Raw genomic sequence first — 22,594 nt, 5'->3', positions numbered from 1 at the left:
TTCTTTCATATGCTTTTTTAAAAATGGTATTGTTGGCCAATAGCAGTGAAGCAAGGCAGTGCATAGTATAGGTGCCAGATGTGCAGATCTTCCTGCCATATCATCTGTGAGTGATTCCAGCTTCTCAAGAAAGTCAGAATGTATTTTTTGTGGGGTTTTCGGGCTATGTGGCCATGTTATCGAAGAGTTTCTTCCTGACGTTTCGCCAGCATGTGTGGCTGGCATCTTCAGAGAATCTGAGAATCATAGTCCGAAAACCCTGCAAAAAAAATATATGGATGCCGGCCATGAAAGCCTTCAACTCCACATCAGAATGTATTTGTTTTGTTTTCTTTTTGTTAACAAATAATACCAGATAATTAAAAGAGTACTACTTGTTCAGTGAAAAATTATCAAAGCTTCAATGTGAAAAGCACACACAATAATAATACAAAGGTACTCCGTCTTGAACTTTTCTTATCATTGACTGCACACACCATTGTAGCAATGCTACATGTCTTTTGATCAAAGACAAAGCCTTTTTATTTGCAGCATGTAGTGGTGATGTGCATGTATAATTATGATTCTAAAATCCCTCCTGTATGTTTTTCCTGCCAGTAGTACAACGGACTTAGTTGGATTGATGTGAATGCATTGATCCTCTGGGAAAGGACCTGATTATGTGAGGGAATACTGTTTAATCTTAATTTACTCCCTTAGTACCAGAAGTGCCTGAGAAACACTTCTGCTACTTTGAAATGGAAACTTTACTACACTTCTGCATAGAAATGTGGGTAAAATATCAGGTGATAAAGTTACTAATTTCCTAAATCTAAAATTTTCACAATAATTATTCTGAATAGTGAGTGATGTTTGACATGTGGCACCATACTTGCATTTCATGAAAATCTCAGTTCTTTTTTTTTTTAAATTCTTCCGTATGAGGCGGGGGAGATATAGCATAACGTACTCTTTTAGATCCAGTGAAGAAATGCTGTAGCTCAGTTACAGAACCACATGCTTTGCATTCAGCAGGTGCCAAATTCAGTCTCCACTATCTCCCATTCAAAAGATTGGGTAAGTCATGATGGGAAAGATCCTGTCCACGAATTATACTTTGCCATGTTCAGGCACAATAGCATGTTGTGCCTTGTTGTTGACTGCATTTAGAGGATTTTAGAGGCAGACTGTGTGAAAGAGAATGGTATGTATAAATGTGAGGCTTTGAAGTAGAACTGCTGGGCTAGATGAAAACAAGTGGCCTGATCTTTGATATTAGGCCATGTCCTATAAACAATCTGTAGACAGTTTTAAGAACACAGTGGGGAATGCCCCATATCAAGACCCTGGCTGGATGCCATCTAGCAGATCATCCATATTCTTAAAGTGGAGCACCCCCTCCCCTTTACCATCCTGATGGTTGAACAGGTGATCCATGATGCCACCGCTCCTCATCTGTTAAGCTCAGTGGGAGGTGCAGGGGTGGACCCCTATGAACTTGGCAAAAGGGAAGTGACTTCCTGCTGTTCTGTCCTTTCTCAGTTCCTTGGATCTGGGTTGAAGTCTCCATTTGCTGTTGTCTGTCTTTTGTAATGACAAGCAAATTATCCACTTATTTGAAAGATAGTCCAGTTTTGGATTTAAGAAACAACATAGTTTTTAAAAGGATATAAAAATTTACTGCCCAAGCAAGTTTGGAAAGAAATTGTACAAACACACATACGTGTGTGTGTGTGCATTTGTGCAAATTAGTTTGTAAAGCATGCAATGCCTCATTCTTTATTAAAGAGTCTGCCTGGCTATGTAACTTTCTACACATTGTATGCAGTTTATTTCCCTGAAATAGGACTGTTCTTGTTTCTGTCATGCAAGGGCATACCACATGTGCTCCTGACTGAGTTGCATCACTCCAGCTATATTCTAGATCTAGTTAAATAAGTAAGAAAATAAATAAATCATCAGTGCTTTTTCTTAAATTGTGGCAATTTTGAGCCTCTGTCGTCAGAATGTAGACGTTTGAGCTTCAGAAAGCTGCCACTTCAAAGGCAGCACTCCTTTCCTCTTTAATGAATGATTTGAAAGAGCTGGTTATAAATTCACCATACAATTGTTTTGAATATGGATGACTTCTTCTCTTAAGCATTTGGCATCGTTTAATGACAACCCCTGCAGTGGTGACACCACCACACAGCAAATGCAGCTGGCTTGCTACACTATCATGAATGGCAGTGCGTTTAGCTATTAATAATTGAGAGAGCTTTGTCTTTGTCTTTTTTTCTCCTGCTGGGTTTTGCATATAATTTAGGGATCATAAACTACCCCCTGAAGTCCAAGAAAAATTGCATTTTACTGAGTAAGAAAAGATGGCAGTTTAGTGAGAATTTTAAATATTTGTGTTTACCTCTATTTCTCAGAAAATTGTCTCAGTACCAAGCTTTTAGTCTTGAAAATTTGACTTTCCTATATGTATGCATTGGTGATTCTGTTATTTGAGAAGTATAACATGATCATCAACAGAAAGCAATTTATCAGTATTGGTTTTAGATATAAAACTAAGCTGCATTTTAGTCCATGCATAGGAACAGCTGTAAACTAGAAGACTCACACAATGTGGTGTTTGTAAAAAGTATACCATATTTTGATCATGTGTCAGAATTCATCAAACTGGTTTTGTGAGGTACAGTTTGCCAGATTTGACTGCAGTGGCAAAGTTGTTTTTGTTATTATTTGCCATCAAATATCTTTAATTTATGGCAACCCTATAAATGAGAGATCTCTAGGGTCATCAATTCCCCTGCTGAGGTCTTGAAAATTCAGAGCCTGTAGTGTAGCACACTATTTTCCTACTTCCTTTCCCTTTTGTAAGTATACTACGCACATTGTACAGCTTCAGACTTTTCTTTCTATCACTGCACATCTCAACACCTGAATGTTCTTTTGGCTTGAGTTCAGTTACATCATTAGGCACAGTGCTTGTCCTCTTCTATGGTAATTGGTTTAGCGTCCATCCTAGGGGGCTCATCTTCCAGCACTATCTCATGTTTTATTCTGGTTTGCCTCATCATTGGTTTTTCAAGGTGTAAAGGGCTTTGGGAGTGGTCTAACACTGCTTTCTTCTGTACAATACTAACTCATTTAGAGTTAGCTGTGGTGCCACTCTGAATGATGCTTCACTAGTGAAAAAGCCATACTTTGCCTTATTCAGACACAGTGGCAAGTGATTTATCATTGACTGCATTTAGAAGATTTACAGTTCAGGTTGCATGAAAGGAGAATCAAATGTGGTGAAGCTTTTGACTATTCGTGCATACAGTGTTAAACTGTGACCCACTGCTGTACCTGAATGGAGAGGATGGTTCAACTGAGACCATACTATACCTTAGTTTGCACTGTTTAGCATGTAAAGCTCCAAAACATACAAAGGGCAACCCACTAAACATAAAATTGACTATTCTGGATTAGACCAAAAGTCTGTGTGTTCCCGTATTTTGTTTCCAAAGTAACATAGAAAAGCTGGATCAGCTTCCTCTTTACTTTCTTGTTCCAGACAGTCTTTAGTTAGATCAAGCTGTAACCTGAAACTACTGCACCTCCTGCTACAGTCTAATTAGAATGTCTGTAGATCTCCATTCCCCCCCCCCCCCTTAGGACTACCAGTAATCATATAGGCACTATGACATTCGCATCAAGTTAGCTTTACTGCTTCTCCTACCTTGTCCTACTCTCAACAAATGTAACATATTTGTTCAGATCCCCTATGAATGCTCAGAGTGTAAATTTCTGCCAGGATACTGGGCTTCTCCTTCTGTCCCCCTGTGCAACTGCAGCTAATGCACCAAAGAATATCTCCACAGCCAGTAAAGGGGGCCAAGGTGATCCCAGCACCATCTGACATGAGTTTGCATCTGGGGAGAAAAGAGGAGACATTGCACTCTTGAGCCATGAGCATACGTCACAAAGAAGATGCTGGCCCTTGTCTGTTTAAGAGATCTGGAAATCTCTTGCACATTTTTGCTCAAATAGAACAAATAGGGATTTTAGAAAGGGTAGGGCCCATGGACCAGTGTAGGCCCTCGGGGCTCTTTTGTGACCTCTAAAGCTTCCCCTGGAGACCCCAACACTCTAAAATGGCCCAAAACATTCAACCACCACAAAAAAATGTGATGGCTTATTCCCCACTACCACTAAGCCCCTGAAAACTTGCACAAATTTTATCTTCGGTAGCATGTTTTTATGTGCTTATATGGTTTAGAATTCACAAAGGCAGAGGCTTCTGTTCTAAAAAATAAACATTGACTTTATTGAATAATATTTAGCAAGAATGTAACTTAGGTAGAATCATTCCAAGCTGGTAGGGTATCATAAATATTACAGTTGCAGGCATTTCACAGTTTCCTCTTTACAATTGCCAGTACACTTTCTCTTCCATTCAGTAGCCTTCTCTCCTTTCCCCCTGACTCCTTTCAAATCTCTTCACCTCTCCTACACTCCCCCTCAACTCTTCTGCACTGAACTCCCCTGAGTAGAACTCTCTTGAATTGAACTCAACTCGAGTGAACTTAACTTAATTGACTACTCATCACTGAAATAAAAGAATGAATTTGCTTTCAGTGGTTCATACTTCCAGCCAGCAGTTTATCAGTGGCCATACTGGATAGAAGATTTAGGGAACTGTAGTCCAAACCCCTCTAAATTCTGCAAGCACCACTTCCTCCCAAACATGATTTGAAGGATGTTTTTGAAGAAAGAGTTGAGACAGTATCTCCAATAAGAATAGTTATGTAGTTCTCATAAATGAGCTGGCATAGACAGTGACTGTGGTTTCTTGACAGATGACTGAAGCCTGGATTAGTTATTATCATTAATTCCAAGAAACGGCTATAAAAGCAGTAAATTTACCACTTCTTCACACCATGTCTTCTTGCTCTCCCCTCCATCTTGACCTTGTCCTTTCATGATTAGTGTACAGTGCGCTCGCGTTTTACGCGAGCGCGCCATACGCAGCTTTCAGCATATGCTGAAAGCTGTGTATGGCGCACTCACATATGCATATGCTAAAAGCTGCACCGGAAGAGCCCATCGCATGCCCTGAAAGAAGTAATGGGGTACACGCCCGTGGCTTCCAATGGGGCTCCAGCACATGCAGAATTTCCCTTACGCAGAGGGACTCAGAATGGATCCCCACGTAAGAGGAGGGTGCACTGTATTTTCTTTTCATAACTGTTATTGGTCTTGCTGTGCCTTCAAGTCGTTTCCAACTTACGGCAATCCTAAGGCAAAACTATCATGGGGTTTTCTTGGCAGTATTTGTTCAGAGGAGGTTTGTCATTGCCATTCCCTCAGGCTGAGAGCATGAGACTTGCCCAAGGTCACCCAGTGGTTTCATGGCCCAGCTGGGAATTGAATGCTGGTCTCCAGAGTTGAGTCTCCACCAATTGAGACTATGCCATGCTGGCCCTCTTCATAAATAAACAAAGCGTTTATAACAGAAAAATTTGGTAGGTTGATGAATAACTTCAGTAGAGGCTCTCTGTCCAACCACCTTCTCAGGCTTGTTGGTCAGAAGAAGGGACAGGCCTTCTCAGTAGATGCCCCCAGACTTTGGAACTCGATCCCTATGGAGGCCAGGATGGCTCCTTCATTGCTCTTCTTCTGCAAGCAAGTTAAGAACATTCTCATATTGTTAGGCCACGTTTCCACTGTGATTTAAAGCGAATTGCTGATGGGGTTATATGATCGTCATTCCCATTAGAAACTAGTTCCAATCCCGCTGTGATCGATTTCAGTCACGATGAAGCTAGGCAAACACAAAAAACTCATTCCTGACACTAGTTCTTTGATGGTTATTTTGAAAAAAAATTGATTCCTAAGTATGTTCAACAAGTGAGAATGATGAATCTGAATCACATCATTCTGGAGGGAACAGACTAATGGCAGAGAGGTGTTTACCATCCCTCCTCAGTTTTTGGTAGATCCACCATTCCCCCCTCCCCGCACTGCCTTAGTGCTGTGGTGTGATCTATGGGCGCTTGATTTTTTTAAAAATACATTGAAGATTTGATTCATTTGTTTGTAACTACTTGCAATTACTCAGGCAGCAAGTCGGGCTATTGGGCTGATGGCAGCTCAGTGAGGCAAGTAGTTGCAAAACCAATGAATTGAATCTTCTATCAGTTTTTTTAAAATATATATATAGTTCCCAAGTTGGGTTGCCGCTTACATCTCCAATGTTGTGCAGATGACTGACATGCATTTTGAAGTGGTGCAAACTAGTGAGGATGACAATCATGCCAAAAGAGAAGAGATTACAAGGGGATAATGAAAAGATCCATTTTCATAGTAGGAATGACAGACCTTTTGGAATTGATTCACCAACATAAAGCGAAGGCGAATCACACATTGATTTAAATGAAAATGGAAATAGGGCCTTAGGCTTTTAGAAACTGACTGGAATTGACTTTTAGTGGTGCCATTTGCTGTTTTCCTGGTTTGTATATAGTCTTCTAATGAATTTTAGTAGTTTTAACTTTATAAATGGTTTATTGTTTTAATAACTTTCATTGGCGCATGTATATGCTTTGTATATGTATGTATGTATGTGCTTTCAAATTGCCTGTCAACATATGGTGACCCCATGGATTTCATAAAATGTTCTTAGGAAATACTCATAGGTAGTTTTGCCAGTTCCCTCATCTGAAATGTAGTCTGGTATAACCTGGCATTTTTTGGCAGTCTCCCATCGAAGTATTAACCGGAGCTGATCCTGTTTAGCCCTGCAGGATGGGATCTGATGCCTATAGGCTACAACATAAAAATTAATCACCGCTAGAGGAGTAGTGCCTAAAAACTGAAATATTTGGGGGGAAATATAAATATAGAATGCTGTTGGAATAAAGTCTGAGAGATTATACCAGTGGAAAAGTTAACATGTATGAGTTGAACAGTGCAAAACAGACAAGATCAATGAATTTTGGAACAATTGGTTACTCTTTATACTGTCCAATATACAGTCCTCCATCCGTTCTTGCGGTCTTTGGACCCACGTCCCTCGCTTATGCACAAGGGACGAACGGAGGGAGAATGAATGGAGGGCGCACCCACACTTATATTTAAGCCAGTGGGGCTTAAACATAGGCAATATAGGTTTTTGCGAGGGGGTCTGGAATGGATCCCCCATGAAAAAGGAGGGGCAACTGTATAAACAAACCCCTTCCTTATGCACGTAAGCTCTGTTTCTTCTACAGTACAGAAGCTATTTGGATCAATATGTGAATTTTATTGATGAATTTACTGGTATTTTCAGTTCAGTTATCCCTTTGTATCCACAGGGGATCCATTCCAGACCCCCGGCCCCCGATAAGAAAAAACATGGGATCTCAAGTAATATGGAATTCTGGGAATTGTAGTTTTGGAAGACACTTAGCCTTTTCTGTCAGAGATCTCTGGTGCCATAACAAGCTACAAATCACAGGATTCCACAGGATGGAGCCATAGCATTTAAAGTGGTATCAACCTTGATTATTTCTGCAGAATGGATGCAGCCTCATTTGTATTCAGAGGAAGCATTTCTATATGGAAAAATATTTTTCTTTTTGAGGGAGGAATTTGATGGTATGCTTTTTCTCTTCTCCCCTCCTTTAGGAATGGAATAGCAAACTGCCGGATGCGGACAGACAGTGAACAGTCATGCGGCTCTCCTGTAGTTAGCGGTGATCCAAAGGAGGACCACAACTATAGCAGTGCCAAATCTTCCAACCACAGGAGCACATCACCCACCAGTGACTCCATTTCTTCTTCCTCTGCTGATGACCATTACGAATTTGCTACAAAAGGCAGCCGGGACAGTAGCGAGGGTAGTGAGGTTAGCTTCCGTAGCCATGAGAGCCATAGTGAAGCAGAGGAGGAGGACAAAAGGCAAAACCGAAAAGAGACCAAGGATTCTTTAGCTGACAGTGGGTATGCCTCTCAGCACAAGAAACGGCAGCATTTGTTGAAGGCAAAAAAAGTACCAAGTGACACACTGCCTCTTAAAAAGAGACGTACAGAGAAACCCCCTGAGAGTGACGATGAGGAAATGAAAGAAGCAGCTGGGTCACTCCTACATTTAGCAGGAATTCGGTCTTGTTTGAATAACATCACCAATCGGACGGCGAAGGGGCAGAAAGAGCAAAAGGACACCACAAAAAACGAGAACAAATCCATTGATTGAACTTACAAACAATTTTGTTTCAGCACGTCAGGTGAATTCTAATGATTTGTGGCAATATCAACAAATATATTCTTTGTTCAGTTTTTTTTTTCCTTTTCCCTCTTTCTCTCTCTCTCTTGTGTTTGTTTCTTTGCGGAACCCTTAAGATGCTTTTTTTTTGTTATTTTTAAAGGAGATTGAAGCCATAGAACTCATACTGATACTCAACTAATTTTACAAAAGCTTTTCATTACATGAAGACAAAAAAAAAAAGAAAGAAAGAAAGTAAAAGCCAAAATTTGCCATTGCTTTCTCCAGCTTTGTCAAAAATATATGGTGGAATATGCTCCAATGTCACCAACCATTATGAAATGAACAAAATTTGGCACTTGAAAATCTTTTAAACCTGGAAGAAATTGGATAATTTATAAATTGTTCAGGCTAGGCTCTTAAATTTAATTTAAGGCCATATAATTGGATTTATGTGTGAAATTGTCTAGAATTTTGGGAGAAGTCGGAGGCCAAGACATTGTCTTCAGAATCAAGGATCATATACTGGCATTCGCTTGCAGTTGTGCCATAGAAATCTTGAAAGAGCCACTATAGACAGCTGCTCATACAGTAATGAACTGCTAGTGCTTCATGTACTGTATATGGCTTATAATGTGAAGACTTAATAACTTTTAAATTATGGAAAACTGAACTGTGTATGCAATGAGTTTCAGTGAAATAAGGAGAAAGGGGTGGAGGGGTAGGGTTTAGTGATATTCTTTAATCAATTAACTGTCTTCTATATTTAAATTAAAAGAATGTTTTTTCAAAAGCCATAAGCCTGAAGATTGGCACTGCCTGCAAAAATATTATGGGAAAACAAGCTATGAGTTCTTAACTGCCTGAGTGAAAAGCAATCAAGTCTAAAGAAAATTATGAGTAGATATTTAAGGAGGTTCAAAATGAAGAAATCTTTTGTATAGATCACAAATATTTGATCTCACTAGAGGGGAAAACATGCTACAAAACCTGCCACTAGTATTATATACTTTTTTTTTCTTTCAAAAAACAAATCCATGTTGGTTGGGCAAAGAGATAAAGTAATATTTCACAGAGCTCTGTAATGTGCTCCTAAAATGGTATACCCAGTTAATGTCAGAATTCATCTCTGCAAAAAATGACAATATATTTCCAGTTGTAACCACTGTAGCAAACTCTGATCCACATTGCATGGATTCCTTTCTGGGAGGGGCTTGGGAGTAAAAAATAAAAACCCCTTTTTTAATTCAAAGATAACAAAAGTTCTTGTAAGGTAAATAATGTATTTAGCATGAAGCATGAATTATTTTCATATAAATATAGAAGAATAGAGAAAAGGCTATGCCTCTAATTTTTAAGCCCTTAGGCTTAGTTTGTTTTTTCGGGTTTTGTTTTCATTTTGGATTTTTTTTTTCATTTTTTTTCTTCTTCTTTTTTTGGAAGCAGGTGTTTTTAAGGTTTAACCTTTTTCAGGGACAAATACTGACTGTTGGGGAACTTACTCTGCAATATTAAAAATAAAACTTCATGCTCGGGTAGGGCTTGGATGGTTGAATTTTATTGCCTTGTCTGCACATTCAGCCCCCTCCCCCTACTTCTCTGTTTTTTGAAACGTTTGTCCTTTCTTTGTCTTTATGTGTATTAACATTACGCAATAATTTTGAGGGCAAGGCAAGTAGTGAGTGTGTATGATGAAGTCTCCATGCAGAGACACTGAATTGTATGAGGGCTGGGGAGAGATGAAAACATGGAGTTTTGTTTGAGGGGAGACAATGACCACACAACTCTGCTCATCTGCCATGTGGGAACAAGTAATGAAAGGGCTTATATTTATGTTGACGGGGTGAATTTACAAATGTGTGTGGAAGAACTGACTTGTTGTTTATGACCATACCTGTTTTGCAGTGCACAATCCTATAAATGGATTGAAAGCTTTGCAATAAGGCCATATTTTATTTTGTTTTGCTTTGCTTCTATTAGAAAACATTGGTATCATAGGCCATAAGCTTGAGGTGACTTTAAGACTCAAAGCTTTCAAGGGGCTGGCATGTGTGCCAGTTTGTTTTAAGGGCCTCATCCCCTATCTGCCTGCCAGACATTCTGAAGCAAAGGTGGCAGAAGAGGCTGCAGTTGGAAGGGCAAAGAAATCCCTTAAGTATATGCAAGCATGTATTGTTGGATCTGAAATGCTTAATGGAAATGGTGGCAATAGTTATGCTGTTTTGGGGAGCTGGTATTTTGCCTTGGGGTGTTTTGGCTGGAAGGAGAAATGTGGAAAACATTTTAAGGAATACCATTTAGCTGATATAAAAATTATATTCCATGCAGTGCATACAGAGTTAACAGATCTATGAAATATGGAGTGTCAAATGAGATTTGGTCCATCGGCAATTTCATCATGGTTTACTGGTTTTGTCAATACATTTTACATGTAGACAAAGATAGGAAGAATTCAATATCCACCTTTGTCCACACACCACTACACCACCCCCATAACACTTACCTAAAAAGGAACAATAACATTTCATAGAACTAAAGAGAAAAGAAACCGTGTCAATAAATCTAACAAGTTTTCTCTCTGTACAACAGTGCCATATACATATCCTTGTTCATATTACCATGGAGGAAGATCAGGGCATAGCAAATCTTATGAGATATGGAAATATGTTTTTGCCTGTTTAGGGGAATGAAAACAATATGCCACCATAAGGATTGTACATTAACACCTGGGAGGATACTGAACTCTGATTATAGTTGCTTAATTGACAGTATTATTGCACTCAGTAACTATTGTGCTGTATACAGAGCACCAGTGGATTATCGGTATGATTCAGTAGAAGTCTATATTGTGACTCAATCCTCTTCTGGGTTGCTAATTGAATCTGATCAACAGAAGCTGAATGATGGACTTGGCAAGAATGATGGCTTTGTATTGGGCCACAATTCTTCATCCAGATAGGCTTTGCTTAAGCTCTTGCCTCCTTTGCCCCAGTGGCTAGAAATTCAAGATTTCAGATGTGGATTCAGAATACAGCCCTATATTCTGCCTGCCTATCTTCCAAGAAATATACCTGGACACTACTGATATTGGACAGGTACACTTCAAGTCACGATACAGATTCAAGTGCCATTGTACCTACCTGTTCCCCATATGCATGCAGGGAGGACAGTCCCCTTGGGATTATATTCTCCTCATCCCATTGGAAATGAAGTGGAGGTCTGGTTTCATTACTGCCATTCCTTTTGACAAGGTTTCTACAGAGGAAAACTTTAATATGACTTGATGTCTCATGCCTTGAAAGCATTTCATACAATTCATATCCCCTTCTAGTCTGCCTTGCTTTCCTTTGACTGGAAACACACCATTCGTTCATTTTGTCTGTACAAAGTGTAAAACTAGAATAATACAAATTATTTTAGTAGTTCCTTCTGATTCAGTGCTTACTAGCAAAAATGTTTTGTGTATAATAATTCGGTTTCATTTGTTTTCTACTGTAGCATTTTGTTTTACTGCTACTATTTCCCAGTTTTTCTTAATGGGACTGCCCTCAAAATGCTTTTAAAATATACCAGCACTGAACATTTTGAAAAAATGGATCTTAGGAAAATACGTAACAAGATTCAGCCTTCCAGGAAGAAAAAAAACAAGATTTTTTTTAAGGACACGAATTTATCCAATATATCTGAAAGTCCTTGAGCATGCAGGCTTTTTGCAGGTAATACAGAGCCAAATATTCAGATCCACATTCACATCGTACAGTATTTGTATGTGCATTTTCATCCTGGGTTTCATTGCGGGGATTATCATCTATGAGTGGAAGAACTGTCCCATTGTGGATGTCACAAAAGGTAACGTGAATATTTAATATTTAAATGTGTAGTGTTTACAACAGGGGTGGGAAACCAGTTCAAGTGGCAGACCAGATTTCCCCCTCCACCCAACATCTCCATGAACCGCATGTTGTCAATTTGTCCATGCACCCCCACATCACAGGCTCCTTGGTTGAAACACTCAAGAAGTACCAATTTCATTCTCCCACCACCACTCCAACTCAGACAAGATAAGGCTGGCACTGTAATCACAATTAATCTTTCTACCAAAATGAGATATTGGGTTAAAATTGGGGAGGAGAGCATTGTAAAAAATGTGTCACTTAAGTTTCTTTATTAAATATTTAATTCATAGTTCAAACTGTTTGAAATTATGGAAGGTGCTGAAATCTTGGCTTCTCTCTCATACAGCCACTTCTTCCCTTCACAAAAAAATCTTGTCATCTGTAACAATAATAATATTAATAACTAATAATAATATAGAAAATAATAAATTGTCTAAATTTAATTGCTAGTCTCAGTTAGGTTACACCTACTGACTCAATTGTTGAATAGTAATTCTATATTTACATAAATCCTGCTGATTCATTCAGTCTACTCCTTTTGGGACTAGCACTTTGACTTAGGTCAGTAATCCCAGCATTATGTTCCATGGTGCTATATTTCTGTTCCATGATGCCAAAGTGAAATTAAACCAGTTGAGTCCTTCATAGACTTCTGCTGCACTGATGTTCTTATTCCCATTCACTCTTTGGTGAGTGATGGACTCTGTTCCTCTCTGTCACTGCCATTTTGAAAATAGTGGGGGAAGAATTCAGTTTTCTATGTTCTTTCTCACAGAGGTCCATGTGTACAGTGAAAGCTTTTGGATTAGGGCTAAGGTGAGCACATCCTCATATTACAATTATTACTTTTTTGAAAGAGGGAACCTTAAAGCATACAAAATGGTAGCACAATACTGATTTGTGACCCTTAGGTCAGTTGTTAACACTTGCAAGTAGTTGTTTTTCCACTCACTCAGGCCATCTGCCTTTGAATTGGATACTAGCAAGGTGATTTGGAAGCCAGATAACTTACTTTGTAAAATGTAGGCACTTCTGTTAAAATGCTGCAGTGCACACAGTAATACAAATTATTGGGATGTGAATTGCCTGAAATAGTTTAATAAATACATTTTTGCATATAAAAAAGTTGATTTCAACAAGAAAATTAGCAAGGTGAGACTCATTTGTTTGGCTGCTGAGTAAGTCATTTCCAGGTTTTAAGTGTTTTGGTTATTGTTTTTGTTTTTAAAATATCCTTCTATCCTCAGATCCAGAGCCATTTATTCTCTTGGTTGAGTAGTAATTAAGTGCGTGGATTTGTTTTTTACAACTTTCTCTGAAATTTGTAAAACACTGTTATGCACATAAATGCAGCACTGTGATCTAATTTAAATAACTTTATTGTTTATATGAATATTACTTAATATTTTGCTACAGTGATAACCTTCCGCCAACCTTGGGCCACCTTCTTGCTTTCTACTGTAGAGAATTAAAAGCTGTTGTGAACAACACCATTTTGTTTTTCCTATAAATCAATCTATTGTTTTGATTGTGTTTTTTAAAAGTTGGATTTTATAAGTATTTCCAGAATATTCTGTGCCACCGTCTGTATGAACTTTGTTCTAGTTCCTGTTATAACCCTCTCCCTCCCCCTTACTTTTGTTCTTGGTAGGAAAAAGGTATCCTTTTTGATACTCATTATCTGAAATTAAAGCATAGAATCATATATGCAGTTGCTTTCCAGTGCTATTCTATCAGTGCAATCTTTCAACAGTTCAACAGACAATTTGCTTCACGGATCCCAGCTCCTATACTACACCTCCTCAAAAGAATTATTTTAATAAACTCTTGTCTATGGTGCTGTATTTTGTTGGTCTACTTTTAAAATCACAAAGTAAAAATTTAATGCAGACTTATTCATGAATCATTTCAAGCCACCAGCTCCTCTTCCTTTTCTTCTTTCTCCTCTTCTTCCTCTTATTCTTCCTCTTTTTTGACACTATTCCTATTACTTATATATATGTATTATCTAAAAAAAAATTTCTTTTCACTGTACTGTATTTTCAGAGAAATACAGGGGGAAATGTTTAGTTTTCTTACAATTCTGCTAAAACCAGGGTAGTGCTAAGAACCCCACTGGGACTGCATCCACAATACAGAAATAATCTAGGTTAGCACCACTTTAACTGCCATGGCTCAATGCTATACAATCCTGCGAATTGTAGTTTGTTGTGGCACCAGAGCTGTCTGTCAGAGAAGGCTAAATGTCTCACAAAACTACAATTCCCAGAATTACATAGCATTGAGCCCCGACAATAGTGTCAACCAAGATTATTTCTGCAGTGTGGATGCAGCCTAAATCTTCAGTCCAAAAGGACACACACACAAGAACAAGGGATTCTCCAACATGCTCTTTTTAAAAGAAGTGGGACACTCACCAGTTGGACTTTTGTGGGGCAGCAGGAGTTGAATCCAGTCATTTCCCCCACCCAGACATCAAATTTGTTTCTTTAAAAAGCAAGTTTTGTAGAAAGACCACACAAAAGCATGAAACTGGCTACTGAATGGGGAAAATGAATTGTGGATTTACATACAGTATATACTTTCCTACTGAGGCTTGGATCTACATGGGATTAGGGCATTTGTATTACAGTACTCTTTACCAATACCTTTTACAAAGTCATTGCTCCTTATCAAGATTATAACTAATATAGCTGGTATATCTTACATCTTGGGACTTTTATGACTTTGGCTTGAAATCTGGATTACCACCCCCCATGGTCCTGGTTTCCTACTGAGAATGAGAATTTCATGTGTTTTATAAAAGGTTCATTTATTACCTTCTTCTCCCCTGCCCCCAGGTTTTATCTTTGGGAGGAAATTGTTTCTGGTTCCACTTCTGTATTATACACACTCACTACTTCACTCTGCCTTGGTGTCAAATGTTGGAAGGGACGGGGTTAGGGGACGATTTCTGTGTGTATGAAAAGCATTATGAACTTGTACATTTTTATACTCTTCTGTAATATTTTTGAAATATTTTTGTTCTGCAGAAAAAGTGATGAAGCAATCAAAAGACCAATAAGTACAATATCAATGCTTTAGGGGTCATGAGACCTTCACTGGCCAATAGGTTAATTTAGTACAGCAATAAGCCATTTTTCCTTTTTTTTTCCTGTTTCTTGTTTTTATTCCTTTTTAAAAAAACAAAATGCTGTACTAGGTGTGTGGAACTGCCAGTTTCATTAACATACAGTGAGAACTGTGATGGGGCATAAACAGTGATGTTCAGTTGTATTTGTGTTTACCTAAATGAGCAGTAAAAAGGCAAGTGCAATCAGCCAGAAATATGGGGGGGGAAAGTTGATCTAGGCATACTTGCATTTTGCGTTTCTTGATGTGTAATCATATTGCCAAAGACAAACTCTTTCATCAGTTATTATTGTAAATAACACTTTCCCAAAACCTACCATAAAGTTTCTGTGATGTATTGTCTTCCAGTTGCAATAAAAATTACTGAGTTGCATCAATTGAATAATTGCACTTTTGGTTGGTGGCTTTTATTGTTTCATTTATTTCAAGCATTTCCGCAGCCCTTCTTTGAGACAGGCAATGCTACTGAAGTAGGGGCCCAATTAAAAATATTCTTACTGAATAAAAATCACCCCAAGAAATAGCCGAAATAAATAGGCCAAACAAGAATGGCGTGAGGAAATTATTCTGGCTGAGGCTGCATCTGAACTGCAGAATTAATACCGTTTTGATACAGCTTTAACTGCTATGGCTCAATGCTGTGAGATGCCAGGATTTGTAGTTTTGTGGCAGATTTAGCTTTCTCAGAGATCTCTGGTGCCACAACAAGCTACAGTGGGACCTCAGTATCCACAACAAGCCTGCGTTGTCCCCATGGACCACATTGCCATTAGGGACAATGCGGGCTTGAGCATCCGCAGATTTGGGTATCTGTTGGGTGATGCTGGTCTGGAACAGATTCCACTTGGATACCTAGGTTGCACTGTAGAAATCCCAGAATTCCATAACATTTAATTGTGGCAGTTAAAGTAGCCAGAGTTCAAAAGTCAGCTTTCTATAACTATTTGTTGAGAACTGCTGGCCAATAGTTGCCACTTAAAATTTGGAGAAGTCAACTTGGGAATTTGTTCTTAGGGTTTATTTATTCTTAGCATCTGCCTTCATAGATGTACTTCTGTGCTTGTGGCTAACAGGATCTTGTATTATGCTCTTTTTCACTGTGTTATCTGTATGTCGTATTTACTCCCCACTCCCATTGATTCGACATTATAGGTATGGATACAGCAACCCCCTCCCTGGTGTCAATTGCTGCTCTTAACATTGATTTAGAATACACACCAGTACCTCTGACCTATCAGAGCACAATGTATTCTCTCCAATAGAGCCACTTAAATGAGAAACAAGCAAAAGCATGGAACAAGTCATTTACTGCAAACACATGCTGAGCTTGGCTTTTTAAGTGGATAACAAGAGGGTATTTTTCTTCAACCCTGATTCCTAATTTCCATTCACCAAATATTGCTCAGAACATTAGATCTCTGCAGTACTGTGGTAATACGCCAAGTACTGCCCAAGTTACTCCATCTCCAGATGTGTCAGACAACCATTCCCATCTCACATAGCCAGCATAGCATTGTATCAGTTTAGTTGCATCTCGTCTTTTCCAGCAATAGCATTTTCTCTTAAACTCACACCCACCAGCCTTTGATCTGTTGCCACCCTCTCTTTCTAAATGGGTTTATTTTCCTAAACATGGACTATGATGCAAAGCTCTGATTTGAACATACAGATGCATCACCTGGTACTTGTAGAGATCAGCAAGTTTCAGCAACTAATAACACCTCTCTTGGCTTCCTGTCTGTAAAAAAGTAAACTTGCTTTTAATACATATCATTGGGAGACAACCTGTGGTGTCAGATGGAGTTGGTGAATGTGTGGCGTACCTGCAGAGAACAATAAGGAGACAAGCTCCACATGATCTGAGATGCTGAATTGTTTATTCTTGTGTGTTTTGTTTTTTAAAGAAGCCTAATGTGTTTCGGTCCCAATAAGAAAAAAGCCTTCTTCCGCCTTAATTTCTCACTGAGCCTAAAACATGTTGGGCTTTAAAACAACAACAACATACAAATGCATCTGAGGAAGTAGACTGAAGTCTATGAAAGCTCATGCTGCCAATTTCTTTCAGTTAGTCTCAAAGGTGCTACAAGATCTCTCTACATACTGATTCTTCAGACTAAACACGGCTATATATTTTAATTCAACCAAAAATAACAGTTGACCATCTCAGAGTGCATCAAGCTCATTTCTATACTGTTTCCTGCTGTGAATGTGCTTTTCAGTATTCTTTTCAATACCTGCAGAAAAGCAATCCGGATTGAGTATCTACCCTATGGAACCCAGTAGTTAAAAGTTTACTCCTACCTGCCTTTCTATGCTTCTGTCATGTCCTACCTGGAGGAGATTTCTGCAGAGGAGGAAGGAGAAGATGTGGGTTCAGATAACAGGTTCCAGTCAGAGCCAGAGGATGCTGGTAGGCATGTCTCGGAAGCAGAGGCCAGACTACCACATGTTGACTTTAAAGAAAGGAAGTTGGAGGCTGAGCTACTTCATTCCTGTAAGCATTGAAGACTAAACAACAGCATAGGTAAGATAAGAACAGGTAAGAATGAGGCCTTCCTTAAAAGGCAACTTCTGAGATATTTAGGCCAACTGCTGAGTTATATAGCCAGATATAAATTAGAACATCCAAGGCCATTTTTGTGCAGCATAACAATTCCATGGTCTCTGGCATTGTGACATTCCCTGCTGTCTAGTTCCCTGATCTTCAGCTTGCTCTGTGGGCTGGTCCTTTTGGTAATTCCCTGACTTGCATATGATTAGGCTCTTTTTTCTGCTTACACCTGGACTGCTTCAGCCACTCTTCTGTCCTTACAGACCCACTGTGTATGACCATGTACTACCTTGGTTTCTCCACTGTTTGCTTCACTGGACCTATCCCCTTGAAACCAGCCAGAGTCTTTCTACCTTGTTTCCCTGTTAAGTATAATAATAAATATTCATTCATTCATTCATTCATTCATTCATTCATTCATATCCCGCCTCTCCCAAAAGGATTGAGACATGGTATTGAAGGCTGCTGAGAGGTCCAAGAATACTAACAGGGTCATACTTCCTCTGTCGATACCCCGATGGAGATCATTGACTAAGGCGACCATAGCAGTCTCAACTCCATATCCTGACCTAAAGTCAGTTTGAAATGGATCCAGATAATCTGTTTCATCCAAGACTACTTGGAGTTAGAAACAAAATCACATCAAGGGGCAGCTGTATATAGATCACTTACAGTGGCAAGATGTCGTATTACACTTTGCACGAGACACTCTCCCATCCCATAAAAGGACTGGATATTGCCAGTCTCAGTAATTTGTTTTTTAACAGTAGATGCCATCACCTTTCTGTATGTTTAATGAAGCAAAATATTACTCTAGAATTAGAGGTTGTGGGATGGGGGAGCAAGCCTTTCAAAGGGAAAATAAGAGCAGATTATGTTGGATTGCAGCTCCTATCACTCCCAGCCACCACAGCTAATGGTGGGAGTTGCAGTCCAACTAGAAGTTACCTGTTGAACAGAAGCAATCAGCTGAATTCTGACAGGTGTGCTGAAATATTACATGTCTTTCCATTTCCAGATTCTTTCAAAGAGGGCCTAGTACACAATACACAGTGCTATTATTCCACTTTGCTATAGTTTCTTGCATGTCATGGGGTTTGTAGTTTGGTGAGGCACTAGAGATGTCTGTCTGATAATTTTTAATGCCGCTCCCTAAACTGCCATTCCTAGGACTCCATGGCATGCACATACACAAGGACATTTCAGCAGCTGCTACTTGTCATGCAACCAGATGACAAGCAACAGTTGCTAAAATTTTTCTCTTCTACACATCCATTAAAAATACTGGATCTGTCTCCGGTCTTCATTCTGGCAACCCTAACTAAGGGTATGTACATTCAGCCCTCCACAGATTCTTTATCCACAAATTCTACCATCCATGGCTTGCAAACTTTGATTTTACCATTTTATATAAGGGACACCATTTTACTATGCCATTGTATTCAATGGGACTTGAGCATCCATGGATTTTGATATCCAATGGAGGATCCTGGAACCAAATCAAAGCAGATACCAAGCACCCACTGTATTTGGGTGTGAATAAACATTGAGTGCCTGGTGTGGATTGTATGGTGGAAAGTCAATTGCATATAGGTAGCAACTGGCTGAGGTAGTGAGAGGAGGAAAGTACTGTGGTGAAAATGAGAATAAGAGACTGCCCGCCTTTTTGTTCCTAGTAATCCCCTGCTCCACCCAATTGGAATTTTGACTTGAAACTATTGCCATTTGGATGACTATCAAAACCACTGTCAGATTTTGAGACATCTAGCATAATGTCCTGATGACTTATGGCTGCTGCATTGTTTGCAATAGATCCATTCCTTGATCTATGCCAGGTGTGTTAAAATGTCCTGGACTAGGTATAGTTAGTCTACCTCAGCTTTTCTGTTGCCTTTCTGGGAAGTCTAGAACATTTGCCCTGTGGCCTTGGACAGGGGACAAATGGCAGCACAATAAACCCTTAAGTACTTGAAGAGCCCACAGTCTTACTTTTGAGAATGGAGGCGTCCAAATACAATAACTGTCACAGACTGATGGATGGATGACTAACAGATAGATTTGCACATTAGCATTATAAATAATAAATTATTTAAAATAAAATAAAATGTCCAAATCTGTCATCTGTAACTCATCAGAACAATGTGGTAAAAATCCCAACATTTGACAGAATGTTTGGTTTTCATTTAAGTTTCAGTGGTCAGTTTCAAGCCAAAATTCCACATGTGGGCCACTGCTAGTTACTCTAAAGCATTTCAAGTGTAGGAAACTGGGAGATGGTTTTCTGGGGATACTGCTGGTAAGATTTTTGAAGTTTAAAGTGGGGGTGAGCAGGGAAAATGTAGGCCCCATGGGATCTTTTGTGATATTCAGCACAGAATTAGGGAAAACATCAGATATAATCCATCTGGTAATCTCATTGGTCAGATACCTACTGCTTTTGATCAAGAAGCTAAAATATCTTGTCCTGACCTGATAAGAGTCCTACATCTGCAACCATCTGTTTTCATTTTCCAAGTTCTGTAGGTACACAGCTCTCTCACTCTCATATTCTGCCTTGGGTACATAACACTAATTCCTGCACAAATAGCCTACAAGGGTCTGCTGTAGCTGTTTGGCTCTGAATGGTGAATGTACTTCCTTAATATGCCAGCATTAGTACAGAATTGTTTTGCGTAATCTCAGGATGCTGGACTCAAGCCTCTTTAAATGTCAGGCCTTGTTGGGGCTCTTGCTTGTGTCTTCATTAAAATAGAAAAGTAAACAGACAAGAGAAGGTTGGCAGTTTGCTAATGTTTTCATGAATGAAATAACTAATTGCTGAGACATACAACTCTCCAAAGTGGGCAGAATCGGTACTGTTGTGCCTACTGCTGTGAAATTCATGTCCTATGACAGTGCATCTTGTAAAAAATAAAGTATCTGCCTTTCAAGTTAGTGATGCAATTGAAATCGTGGTAGCTAGGAGTGGTGACAACCGGGAGTCTCTGCAAACATTTGATACGCAAAGAATAAGACCTCCACATGGTCTTATTCCAGTGATGTCCCATAGAATGGAATGCCATATGGCTATTTTTATGAATTGCATTTAAAATAGTTTTCTCTTCTTCTCCCACATGATTTTTAACACCTTCTTCTCCTGCCTGATAAAGATGCCAGTGGAGCTTCAAAAGCTTGCATGGTGCATTTTGTGCCTTTTTGGTTGACCCAATAAAGGTATTATTGTTTTGTGTGATTTGGATTTTGTTGCATTTTGCAGTATAGCCAGCATGCTACCCCTGGGATCTTAACTCTCCATGCAAGTATACAACCACACAAACATGTGAGTAGCTCACATTAAACAGAAGTTGTTCTGTATTCCACTGAAGGTTGGCTTCCTAAATCCCTAGACTAGGAACAGCAGGTATGGAGCTATGGGTTTTATCAATAGATGTTAATCAGTGACCATGCCGCTTGAGGGCTTTCAGCATTTGTAGTCCAAAAAAAGAATTTTTTTGAATGTTGTGCATTTCTTCCTTTCCTTGCTTCACTTGGCTTTTAGTCACCTTCTGAACATTACAGTATTTCATAGAGCTTTCCTTGGATGCATTTGACTTTAAGGTGCCAGGCAGGAAATGAAAATGAGAGTTTAAATATATACACAAATCAAATAGATCAAAAATATAAAATATAAATCCAATATATTTGGTCCTTTCCACTGTGGCTCCCAGATTACTGAATAATTTCTGGTGGGCTCTCACAATGACAGTTCTTAAAGAGATTTTCTCAAAAGTAAGTCCTACTGAGTTCAACCAGATTGGTTTCCAGGTTAATTATGCAGAGGATTCCACAACCTTTATCAACCATTGCAAACTGTTATTTCCTTGGGCAATTTTTGCTGGTTCAGTTGTTGGTTCATTGCTTGACTGGAATCTTGCTTTGTTTTTTCTGTTACTCTAACTCCCTTCAGGTGTGCAATTTGTCCAGAGAACTGGGGTATAAATTTTAATATAACAAATATTTCTCAAGATATTTTGTTTATTCTAAGTAAATTAAACACAGGATTGATGTCTTCCTTCTACAAAGTTGAAGTCTTGTTGTAGCAAACTGAGGGGTCGCCGAAACCCACAAGCCCTAAGGCTGGTGGCCCGCCGCTGGAAGAAGGAGTCAGGAAACCGAAAATCAAGAGAAACAAAACACCATTTATTACTGCAGGGCTGCAGCACACTCAGAGAGTGTTACCAAGACTGCAGCGCCCCCTATCGGGCTTATCTATCTTTTATACCTTCTCCCTACATCACCCCATGTAATGCAAGCCAATCGCAGAAGCCAAAGAACATTTTTACCTTATATGGTAACATCACCTCATGTAATGCAAGCCAATCACAGAAGCCAAAGAACCTTGTTACCTTATATGGTAACATCACCTCATGTAATGCAAGCCAATCGCAGAAGCCAAAGAACCTTATTACCTTATATGGTAACATCTTTCTAAATACCAACTCATCTGATTCTGCTAGCGTCTTGACTGCCCCTATTCACCCAAACTAAACCAGAGCCAGCGCCATTTTTAGGGTGTGGTCCTCTCATTTCCCCCCTTTTTCTTGTTACTGCAAATATCTATTTTGCAGTGACATCATCATACTTCTCACAATCCTCTAAGGAAATTTTCTGATATGCTTGGAGCATCATAACTTTTTCACCCAACATTCCATCTATCATTTTATGCATCATTCTCTGCAAGCATTGCATTATACAAGGTAAACACATACATAGAACCAATCCTATTATCACAATTAAAAATATTGTATAAACTATGCCTCTCATCCATCCTAAATTTGG

General features: G+C 39.1%; 1 protein-coding gene across 3 annotated transcripts in view; it reads left to right on the top strand.

The window, feature by feature from the left end:
* The window catches only part of FOXN3 (forkhead box N3), a 170,432-nt gene extending 154,831 nt beyond the window's left edge, over window positions 1–15,601 (top strand). For all 3 annotated transcript variants that reach the window (XM_089522374.1, XM_089522373.1, XM_089522372.1), the window contains one exon: window positions 7,621–15,601. In XM_089522374.1, coding sequence (XP_089378500.1) covers window positions 7,621–8,188 — 568 coding nt within the window. In that variant the 3' untranslated portion in view covers window positions 8,189–15,601. The remainder of the gene's footprint in view (window positions 1–7,620) is intronic.
* The last annotated feature ends 6,993 nt before the right edge of the window (window positions 15,602–22,594 follow it).

This window comes from Sceloporus occidentalis, unplaced genomic scaffold, assembly GCF_023333645.1.
Source record: "Sceloporus occidentalis isolate IW3139 unplaced genomic scaffold, rSceOcc1.0.p SCAF_4, whole genome shotgun sequence".
Classification (NCBI taxonomy): domain Eukaryota; kingdom Metazoa; phylum Chordata; class Lepidosauria; order Squamata; family Phrynosomatidae; genus Sceloporus; species Sceloporus occidentalis.
The sequence above is the reverse complement of the archived record's forward strand: the minus strand, read 5'-3'. Positions and strand labels throughout refer to the sequence as shown.